Here is an 11,607-nt window from a genome sequence, read left to right on the forward strand (position 1 = left end):
GGGGAGGTTAATCTCCTCAGCAGAACCAGACAGTCCAGCCCAGCTAGGTGCAGGATCAGAGAAAGTACTGGAGACTTCTGGTGCTTTTGTAATCTCTTCTTGTGCACAAATATATACATTGAACAAGTGGAAAGCAAGCAAGTGCATGACATGGCTGGCAGTACATGTCCTAAATCAGCATCTCTTTCCTTCCCAAAAATAGCATAACCTTTCCCTTCCCCTTCCCCCCAGCCCTCCTCCCCTTTTTAGTAAGCTTCGTGGCTGAATGCAGCTCTCTCTAGTTCAAATCCAATAGTCCCTCTGCTGTCTCTCTCAGTAGCATTTTGGAATTCTAGCTGCAGTGGAATAGGTGCATTGTGCTTTTTGTGGAAGGTGATTAGTAATTTGGTTTTCTTGATTGTGCGGTGGTGTGTGTGTGTGTGTGTGTGTGTGTGTGTGTAATATATAAAATAAATCCAGGGCTCAACAGACTCCAGGAGCCATGAGAAGGTTGGCTCAATAATTGCTTCATAAGCCAGAGCCCACTCTCTGTTGTCGCACCGCCCTTCCTTCCCCCTCTTTTCCCTCTGCGAGTCCTCCTGGGCATGCCCTCCTCTTCATTCAGCTTCGCCATGTAGGCAAACAGGCCCTCTTCCCTTTTAGCATGGAGCAGTATTGAAAGAAGCAGCCCAGTTATGAGAACAACAGCTGCTGCTCGATGCAGGTAAGGAGGACCATGCTGAAAGGGCAGCATCAGGCGGGACGTTTTGATCTCCACAGCTTTGGAGTAGTAGGAGAGCACTTGCTTGCTGAATGAGAGGGAGCAAAGAGGCCAGACATGCAAACAATTGGGCTTGCCATTGCTGCATGAAGATGTCTGGGTTATGTGTTTCTTTCCCACTAGCCTGAAAAGCCCATACGTGCAAATTGAGCACTTGTGCGCTCTGCTTTAGATGTCAGACATTGCTTGTTCATTGTGCTTAGTCATTGAATTTTGCATCTCCTTGTTAGATTTCAGAGAGCCTATTCAGATATAATGCCAGACCATGGTCTAGCATTATGAGCACTCACAAATAGCTGCAGGTTCACATATTCCTCCTCCACTTCCCCCTCTCTCATCTCCCCTTGCAAGCTGAGATGACTTGCAGTCATGATTTGTGGCAAATCATAGTTTGCTCTTTTGTCTGAATCTGAGAAACTGTGGTTTGAGCAAACCATAGTTTGCCAGATTTGGATGAAATAGCAAACAGTGGTTTGCCACCAACTGGAATAAAAAGTTCCGTATCATAATATCTGAGGAGAAGGAATACGTGAGCCCAAGGCATATATATGCTTATGCTCATAATATGCAGCTATGAATAGCCTCAGAGTCTGTTCCAAGGAATAGTCAGTCAGCCAAAGGCTCCTGCTAATAACCACTCATTCACAATCTGTTCACATGAATAGTGTAACATGGGAGCCACTAACTCATGTGAGATCACCCATTCCCTTCTGTAAAATGGAAACATTGCAACTTTTTTTTTCCTTGATGCCTGATTGTTAGAACCCACTTTCTGTTGCAGTGGTTAAAAGTGGAAGAGGATAAGAACATAAGAACAGCCCTGTTGGATCAGGCCCAAGGCCCATCTAGTCCAGCATCCTGTTTCGCACAGTGGCCCACCAGATGCCGCTGGAAGCCACAGACAGGAGTTGAGGGCGTGCCCTCTCTCCTGCCATTACTCCCCTGCAACTGGTACTCAGAGGCACCCTGCCCTTGGTGCTGGAGGTGGCCCACAGCCCTCCGACTAGTAGCCATTGATAGACCTCTCTTCCATGAAGTCATCCAAACCCCTCTTAAAGCCATCCAGGTTGTTGGCTGTCACCACATCCTGTGGCAGAGAGTTCCACAAGTGGATCACGCGTTGTGTGAAAAAGTACTTCCGTTTGTTGGTCCTAGACCTCCTGGCAATCAATTTCATGGAGTGACCCCAGGTTCTAGTGTTGTGTGAGAGGGAAAATAATCTCTCTCTCTCCACTTTCTCCACACCATGCATGATTTTATAGACCTCTATCATGTCTCCCCGTAGTCGTCTTTTTTCTAAACTAAAAAGCCCCAGGTGTTGTAGTCTTGCCTCATAAGAAAGGTGCTCTAGGCCCCTGATCATCTTGGTTGCCCTCTTCTGTACCTTCTCCAGTTCAACAATGTCCTTTTTAATATGTGGTGACCAGAATTGTACGTAGTACTCCAAGTGTGGTCACACCATAGTTTTGTATAAGGGCATTATAATGTTAGCCGTTTTATTTTCAATCCCCTTTCTAATGATCCCTAGCATGGAATTTGCCTTTTTCACAGCTGCCGCACATTGAGTTGACACTTTCAACGAGCTGTCCACCACAACCCCAAGATCCCTCTCCTGGTCCGTCACCGACAGCTCGGATCCCATCAGCATATACTTGAAGTTGGGGGGGGGGGGTTTCGTCCCAATGTGCATCACTTTACACTTGTTAACATCGAACCTCATTTGCCATTTTGTCACCCACTCCCCCAGTTTGGAGAGATCCTTTTGGAGCTGCTCACAATCCGTTTTGGATTTCACTACCTGGAAGAGTTTGGTATCATCTGCAAATTTGGCCACCTCGCTGCTTACCCCTGCTTCTAGATCATTTATGAATAAATTAAAAAGCACCGGTCCCAGTACAGATCCCTGGGGGACCCCACTTCTTACTTCCCTCCATTGTGAAAACTCTCCATTTATACCTACCCTCTGTTTCCTGTCTTTCAACCAGTTAGCAATCCACACATGTACTTGTCCCTTTATCCCATGACAGCTAAGTTTCCTCAGGAGTCTTTGATGAGGAACTTTGTCAAAAGCTTTTTGGAAGTCCAGGTAGACTATGTCAACTGGATCACCTTGATCCACACACTCGTTGACACTCTCAAAGAAGTCCAAAAGGTTGGTGATGCAAGATTTACCTTTGCGGAAGCCATGCTGGCTCACTCCCAGCAGGGCCTGTTCTTCTAGGTGCTTTACAATTTTATCCTTGAGGATGCTTTCCATCAATTTGCCTGGAACGGACGTAAGGCTAACTGGCCTGTAATTTCCTGGATCGCCCCTGGATCCCTTTTTGAAAATCGGTGTTACATTTGCTACTCTCCAGTCCTCTGGTACAGAGCCCGATTTCAGGGATAAGTTAAATATTTTAGCAAAGAGGTTGGCAATTTCACATTTGAGTTCTTTGAGGACTCTTGGATGGATGCCATTCGGCCCTGGTGATTTGTTAGCTTTCAGTTTTTCCAGACAGTTTAGAACATCATCCCTTGTCACTTCTATCTGACTCAGCTCTCTAGCTTCCATCCCTAAAAAGCCTGGTTCAGGAACAGGTATATGCTCAGTATTCTCTGCCGTGAAGACAGATGCAAAGAACTCATTCAGCTTCTCTGCAACCTCCATATCCTCCTTAATAATCCCTTTCACTCCCTCATTGTCTAATAGTCCAACTGCCTCCCTGGCAGGTTTCCTGCTTCTGATGTACTTAAAGAAGTTTTTGTCATTCCCCTTGATACTTTTGGCTAAATGTTCCGCAAACTCTCTTTTTGCCTCCCTTATTGTCACCTTGCATTTCTTTTGCCAGAGTTTGTGTTCCTTTCTGTTCTCTTCGTTTGGACAGGCCTTCCAATTTCAGAAGGAAGTCTTCTTCCCTTTTATGGCTTCCTTGACGGTACCTGTTAGCCATGCTGGCATCCTCCTGGACTTAGTGGTACCTTTCCTCCTTTTGGGTATACAATCTAACTGGGCTTCTAGTATTGTGCAACAGATGCCTGAAGCAATAGTTTTGACCTTTTCCTCAAATGTGTTACTGGTCTTACCTAAAGCATTGTTTCACTAGATTTTTTTTTTTAAAAAATCCTTATCTCTGTTCTTCTCCCATTGGGCATTTAGCTGACACTTGGTGCAAAAGTAGTTCAATACCTTTCTAGTATGATAAGATTCATTGCATTCAAGTTAAATATAGTACTGGTAACATAGACAAATCAGTGGAGCCCATTTCTTTAAGTAAGACTTGTGCTTGGGGTCCTCATAAATTCCTCACAAAAATAGCCAGGTCTCTAATGGAAGTTAGATATGGATTTGACACCACAAAAAGTATTACCAGATACTAGATGTTGTTAATGTATTGTTCAGCAAACTGCTTAGCTGGTTGCTTGTAAGATCTAAAATGTATTAACATGGACAAAATTAATCTTGAAATCATGATTATTGTGTTTACAATTTCATTCCCCCTTGTTTCACCATGTTGCCTTAGCCAGCCATGTATATAGTATTGTGTGTGTGTGTGTGATTAATATCCTACTGTAATTGGTGCCTAACAATTCAGTTTTCAAGCTGTTTGATTTGGACTTTCCTCTCACTAAAATGTTTCGCGGAAAGAAGGACCTGTGCCAAATCTTCTACCGATTTGGTCTGTGTGTGGAGTTGGTCCTTGGTTTTAGTGTTGGGGTTAGAGTCAGTCTCACAATGCTGATCTGAGGGTGGTGGAGAAACAAGCCAGTTGCTAGCCTGTCTCTTTTGCTTTTGTTCCACTGACGTTGTTTGGAAAGTTAACCCAATGCGAGCTTCCTAGTTGTCTAGAATGACACCTCCTCAGACTCTTGGGAAGCAAGGTCACCTTGAGCTTTCTTGCCAATTTAGGCTTCAGTCTTTCAGCAGCCCCTGTAAAAGGAAGCAGGAAGAAACTGCAGTTAGGCAAGCCAACAGCTGGGCTGCCCCTTGAACCTGCTTGCTGCTGCTTTTGTTTTCCTGCTTCACAGTTAAGTGGGGCATGCTTGATGGTGGCATGCTTTCAGGGATGCTGAAATATCTTGTGAGGAACAGCAAATAAAACAAAAAGCAGTTGATCCTTTTCTTTCCCTCTAGGAAATGTTTTCTTATCTTTCCAGTGAAGTGAAGAAGTTAGCAGAAACCTACAATGAAAGACTGTTGGACACACCTCACAACCCCATCTCTTTAGGTAATTAGAGTAATTTGGGCTTGTTAAAAGAAATTTGTAATGGAATAAAGCAAGTGGTGATCAGAGGCGTATCTAGGGAAAATAGCGCCTAGGGCAAGCACTGAAATTGCGCCCCCTGTCCAAACATCTGACACACATCTTTCAGATAACTTTACCATAATATCAGCTGAAAAATACAAGTCAAGCTCGCTAATCTTTTAATATTTCAAAAACTATTTAGCAGTGCATGTAGCCAGACCAAAAAATGCTGGAAAACTACAAATTTCAGTATGCTGGGGCTCATGAAACACCCAAATACTATGTGGAGGTGTACTTGGAAAACTAAACAGAAGTGCCTGTCTAATTCTCTACTATGCATTGTAGCATCACTATTACATAAGTTTTAAAAATAAATGGAGAATTTGACTTTCCCCATATACTCTGGAAATAATTAAAGGATATGCAGAGTAAACTGTGTCTCTGCTTGGAATATATTCTAGTATTTCAGAAAGACGGTTAAAATGAGAGAAAGAGAGCAAGAAACTTCCAGTGGGCCTTAATACTAAGGATTTCACACCGATTCAAAGACAAACTCACCATTAATAGCCATATTATTAAGACATCACATTTAACTCACTTATCACAAGAAGCAAAGTAAGAGCAAATGAATATAATTCTAGCACATAAGCTTCAGCTCATTATTCACAAGCCCTGACTCTCTGTACATAGTGCCAAACTGAATATGTGTACAATATATTATATTAATTTTTAAAAAATATTACTTGTAGCCCCTTCTGGGGGCTTCCTAAAGGCCATGGGGGGCATGCAAAGGTTCCCTCTCCCCCTGTTGGCCTCTAGGGCCTCACAGGGACCATTTGAGCATGTGCAATGGCCATTTTTAAAATAGATATATATTTAAAAATGGCCGCTGAAAACAAAATGGCTACCGTGCATGCTCAAATGGCCTCTGCGTGGCCTGGCATGGCCTAGGGCCCTTCAAGTGGCGCCCAGGGCACGTGTCCTGCCTGCCCCACCCTAGATACGCCCCTGGTGGTGATTATATAGGGCTGGTTCTATTTGTGCTGGGTGGCTGCTGCTCCCCCCACCCCGAGATGGCGCTCCTGCACATCTCTCTACAAGTCCCAAATAGGTCCCAGTGCATGGGGAAAGTTTTTGTGTACATGTAACAGTGCAAGAGCCCATGTCAAAATACATCATAAGGTAGAGGAGGTTTGTTTATCTAGACAAGTTAAACTAGTTCTGGCATTTCCAAAACTGCCAGTCTTATGAGCAGCTCTTGGGGCATTTAGGGGGTAACAGCCCCCCACCCCACCCCATCTCCTTTCACGGCCAATAATAAGGTATATGGATGAAATCAGAAGAACCTGTTGGGGAATAGCATACATAATACCACACTGTCCAATCTGACTGACTTCATTGGGGCGTAACCCCTTTCAGATCCCTCCAAAAAGGGCTAATGGGGGCATTAATTACATCATGATGTACATGGCTAGAACTGATGCCATTTGGTAGAGATCACTTTCTTGCATCTTAAAATGTGTAGCCTAACTACTTTACATGGGGCCAATCCCAAATTAGACCATTTAATGTACTCTGGGGCCATAGCAATTTCCACTGTCCTGAACTGGAAATATATACATCATAAATAAGGCAGCCATTTGGAAAGATACTTTGTAATGCAGATTCCATGCAGAAGTCTGAGAAAGGCAGGTAGAATTTTACAGTAGAGATGGAAAGAGGAAAGGAGAGAGAGCACAAGCCCACTCTTAAGAACGTAAGAACAGCCGCGCTGGATCAGGCCCAAGGCCCATCTAGTCCAGCATCCTGTTTCACACAGTGGCCCACCAGATGCCGCTGGAAGCCTACAGGCAGGAGTTGAGGGCATGCCTCAACTAAAATTTAAACGTTTTCAGTATTAAAACATTTTCAGTATTTTTGCCTTTCTCTCGCTTTCTCACACACACCCCACACCCCCACTATATAGTTTAGATAACCTTTTTGCAAAACTTCCAACTTACTATTATAGAAATGTGTTTCTCTTGTTTTTTTGGTGAAGATTATTTTATAGAACACAGTTCCTTGTATTTTCAGCTATGTCGCTTAAGAAACTAGATGAACAAAGTAATACAGCTATTACACAACTTGGGTCTATGCTTTTCACCAGACAAGTTTCTGGAGCAAGGTAAGCATTTCCACTAATGTCCCCGATTCAGAAATATATCTAATCAAAATTTCAGTGAGCAACAAAAGTTAAGTCTCCAAGTTGTCCCAAACCATGTGCAGAGTCTGACAGGACAGAGATCACATGCAGCCTGATTGCGTTTATGTTTACTCGGAAGTTAATTTCTATTTCAGTGGTGCTCTTTCGCAGGCAAGTGCACACAGAATTGTAGCCTTGGCAGGTTTTATTTGATGCGAATTAATGGAACTGGCCCTAAATTGTTCACAGGTCAAGCAGATCTGTGCTTTCTATTTATATATTTAACTTAGTTTTGTTTGTTTTCAGGGTGGTTCCCCTTGGGTCTCTGCAAACAGTGAGTGGCTACACTTTCAAAGGCTTCATGTCCCACACAGACAAATACCACTGTGCATACCTCAATGCTGCTTCAGCTATTGGAATGACAAAACAAGATGTAGATGTGTTCTTGAAGAGACTGGATAAGTGTTTGAAAGCTCTAACTAAAGGAAAGAACAATGAAAAAGATATGGTTGTAGTAAATGAAGAAGTTGTATCCAATATGCAAAAATGCAATATAGCTGATGCCAAAAACTAGATTATGGCAGATAATTTCCTGTTTATTAAATTTTTATCAGGACTGTTTTGTGCAATTAATGAAAATGTAACCAAAATATGAGTGAGCAAGGGCACAATCTGACAGGACCCTCTTCTACACAAGCTCCATCATTCTTTTCATTGGGACTTGCATAAGAGAAGGTCCCACTCATGGAGAACATTTTGGAGTGTTCTAAGCAAAATTAGCATCTGTATTGAGTACAAGCCCCTCATACTGTGTAAAACTCCTGTAAATCTGTCTAGAGGGAGCCACGGCATTGTGCTAGAAAGGACAAGCATTTGAGATCTGAAACGTGTGTGTGTGTGTGTGTGTGTGTGTGTGTATGTGTATAAAGAGTCAGTTCATACATTATTGTAGTAGCCACCAAAAATGGTACCATATGGGTGCTATTCCATTTGGGAAGCATTGCTTTTGCAATTGCAGCTTAGCTGCACTATGATTTTTTTAAATTGTTGCTTGCTGTTATGAAATCAACTGATAATGTAATACCATGTTGTGTTGTGTCTATTTGTCACTTGTACTACATTAGTACCCTCTAAGGTATTTCCTCTATTGTCCAAATATGTGTGACCTATCCCCACCTTCAACGTTTTGGTTGCATTAATTTTATCAACTTCATTTTTAGAGTGCTTATCTAGCGTCGTTAAACTTGGTTCTATCATGCTACAACAGAGTGGGTACCACTTCATACAAACCAAACTTCTGCATGGAACTGCACTCACAAAATTCCAATATTTCAATGGCTACCACATTGATAAAAGAGCTTATAAACTGAGTTTGAACTTTCTGTTCATTTCCATAATATTCTGCCTCTCTGACTTGCTTTATTCAGCACTATCTTGCATGAACTTCTGCATGAGGCCCACTGAAACAGGTGCAAGCTGCGCAAGAAAATCCTAGCAGTGCTCTTGAGCAGCCTTCATTCATTTCAGTGGGACTTATGATGGATAATATCCTGCTGTATTGTGCCTTCAGCCTTTTTCTAATAACCTTAGTGCAGGTATTGCCATATGTGTGCAAATTATTGGTTTTCAGCACATTTGTGCAATTGCTGTTTCTCCACCTTAGCCCCTGAAAGAATTTAAAGCAGCATCAACAGTTTGAAAGGGAACTGAGTAGCTTCTCCTGGATATAATACCTAGTGCGAATTAGAACAGCTGCAGTTCAGCTTTGAGCCTTTGGTTATGCCATGCTACTTCTGGCTTTGAAAACCTACGGTAGCCAGACACTGAGGTGAGGGTGCGGTGGTGGTATATAATGGCCCCTCATGGAGAAACTCCCTATCCTGTGCCTTTTGTGCCCTTTTTTGTCTTCAATGGTGCTGCCTGCATGACCAGTCTCAATATTCCCAGTGCCTCCAAACAAAGTAACTGTCATCACGGTGTTGTGACCTCAACGCTGAAGAAGTATGATGTAGAAATTATCAAAGATTTTTTTAATACCAAGATATTGGTTCATGACATTGATTATTCAGAGTGTTAAAGTTACATATTTATTGCTCAGCCATTGGCTAATACAAAAAAACAATACAAGAACTAAAGAAAAAGTAAACAACATCAAAACTACACAAATATAAATCCTAGCTTTATGCTGCATTCATTGATTTGAGAGCAGCATTAGATAGCATTAGTACAGAGAATCTTTGGAATTGATTATTTTAGATATACTTATCTGTGGTTACTTGACAGGTTCCAAATTTAACAAAGCACTTGCTCTTGGCACTATATTATGCTGTTTCTTTTTAAATTGATATTTGCGGGGGGGGGGATATTTTGTGTTTACACATTCACATTTGTTAGTGAATGAGAAATATTGAAACTGACTTTATTTGTCTCTAAGAAACCCATTCAGTTGTTAGGGAGTCAGTTTTGTTTTCATTTTTGTTCAGGTGACTTCTGTTTAATTGAAGACTGCAGATACAGTTTTAAACAAATTGTAAAACAGTTTTCTTCCTTAGGAACTATATTTCAGGAAAGCCCTTTTGTGTGAGAGTGAAAATGGCTTTATTGAAAAGCATTTTAATTTTCAGTGCATGGTATATTTCTTATTTGAAAACATCTGACAAACAGGTACAGGTGGACCTCCGTGCTTGCGGTTTTGCATATCTGCGGTCAGAGAAATGACACCCAACCTCGGCATACACAGAAAAAACACAACACATTGACCTTGCGTATCTGTGGATGGCCGGAAATGACTGTGGAGGTAATTTCTGGCCACCATTTTAGGACTCTGAGCCACAAAATTGCTTCTGTCAAAAAGTGGGGTAGTGTGATTTTTTGGCCATTTTTGGCCATTTGGGGGCACAATGTGACTTGTGGGGGGGCAGCAAAGACAGGCAAGGAGCTTCCCCCCCCCCAAACTGGCTCGTTTCCAGCCATTTCCAGCCGATTTGGGGGCATTTCCGGCTGAAAACGGCCAACTGGGAACGGAACCCCCACAATCCCATAGAGATCAATGCTTCCTTTTTCGCAGTTTCCATATCTGTGGTGCTGCTGTCAAATAGAACCATCGCAAGTAAGGAGGTCCACCTGTATTGTTCTTGATGATGGAGTCAAGTGATTATGCCTTTCATTCCATGTAATAGTTGCTCAGAATAGAAACCAGAATAGAAAACTTTGGGCTGATTGGAATATTCCCTCCATAACATACTTGCTGCTTTCCTATGACTGATTCCCATGTTGCAGTGGTAGCACTAATTGGTTGGTCAAGTTAGAAGTTGTCCCCCTGGCTCTGCTAGTGCACCTCCTAGGCACTGGCATGATAACCTTCTGTTCCATGACCAAATTTAGATTTTTATCTTTACAACATGGGAGACCCAGCCAGGAGAAAATGGTAACCATGAAGTAATGTATAAATCTACCTTTTGTATACACAATGTGCTTAATGAAAATAATCAGGTTTGATTTTTAATGGGTTGTGCTGACATGAGTCTACTATAACTGGTATCAGTTGATGTTCTCAGGTAAATTTGGATGGACCACACCAGTCTTCTTACTTAAACAAATAAAATATCTGTGATCGGTATGTTTAGTGCAAGTGTGTTACAACCTGCTGCATCCCTCCGGTCAGCCCCCACACCCCCAAGTTAACTTTCATATATTTGTATCATATTTGTGAGAGGATGGCTCAACAGACCTCTTTATTGACACATTTCTATGTCTCTTAAATTCTCCTATGAGGTGGTTTTCATCATACAGTGAAGTGATCACATGTAGCTGCTAACTTGGATTAGGTGACTTTCTTCCAGTAGCGGCCCATCCTAACGAGCCAGAGGGGCACCAAATGAGGCGCAGCTGTCTCCGGTTCCTGGCAGCTCCAGTTGCTCCTCTCTCTCCCATTCCACCCCACCCCACCCCAGCATCAATGAACTGTGCTGCTTGCAATCTGGCCATTTGTCAGGTAGGGATGCATAGGCTGGTTAATCACTGACCAGCCTGCTCAGCTCTACCTGACAAATGGCCAGACTGCAGGTAGCACAGCTTTTGTTAATGCCAGGGCAGGATGGGGGAGAGAGGAGCAGCTGAAGCTGCTGGGTACCAAAAGCAGCTGTGCCTCATTTGGCACCCCCCTAACTCATTAAGATGGGCTGTTGCTGCTTTCTTCGGGGATTGGGGAGCCTTCCCTGTGAAGAAAGGCTATAAATATTTGGGACTTTTAAGGGTCCCCCCCTTTAAACTCTAGGTGAGGACTTGGAGACTTATAACATTATGAATTACGTAGATAGAGAGAAATATTTCTCTCTTGTAATGGTATGGCTTGTGTTCATTCATTGAAACTGATTAGCAGTAGGTGTGGGACTTTTTCACACAATGCATAATTAACATAGAATTCCCTGCCACATGAT

The 11,607-nt window shown here is 42.6% G+C and overlaps 1 protein-coding gene across 1 annotated transcript in view; it reads left to right on the plus strand.

Moving 5' to 3' along the window:
* SEPSECS (Sep (O-phosphoserine) tRNA:Sec (selenocysteine) tRNA synthase) overlaps window positions 1-10,787 on the plus strand; it is a 48,262-nt gene extending 37,475 nt beyond the window's left edge. Inside the window, exons 9-11 of the mRNA XM_053258119.1 lie at window positions 4,875-4,968; window positions 7,060-7,150; window positions 7,475-10,787. Of these exons, the coding sequence (XP_053114094.1) occupies window positions 4,875-4,968; window positions 7,060-7,150; window positions 7,475-7,742 (453 nt within the window). The 3' untranslated portion in view covers window positions 7,743-10,787. The remainder of the gene's footprint in view (window positions 1-4,874; window positions 4,969-7,059; window positions 7,151-7,474) is intronic.
* The last annotated feature ends 820 nt before the right edge of the window (window positions 10,788-11,607 follow it).

The sequence above is a fragment of the Hemicordylus capensis genome, chromosome 5 (genome assembly GCF_027244095.1).
Source record: "Hemicordylus capensis ecotype Gifberg chromosome 5, rHemCap1.1.pri, whole genome shotgun sequence".
NCBI lineage: Eukaryota > Metazoa > Chordata > Lepidosauria > Squamata > Cordylidae > Hemicordylus > Hemicordylus capensis.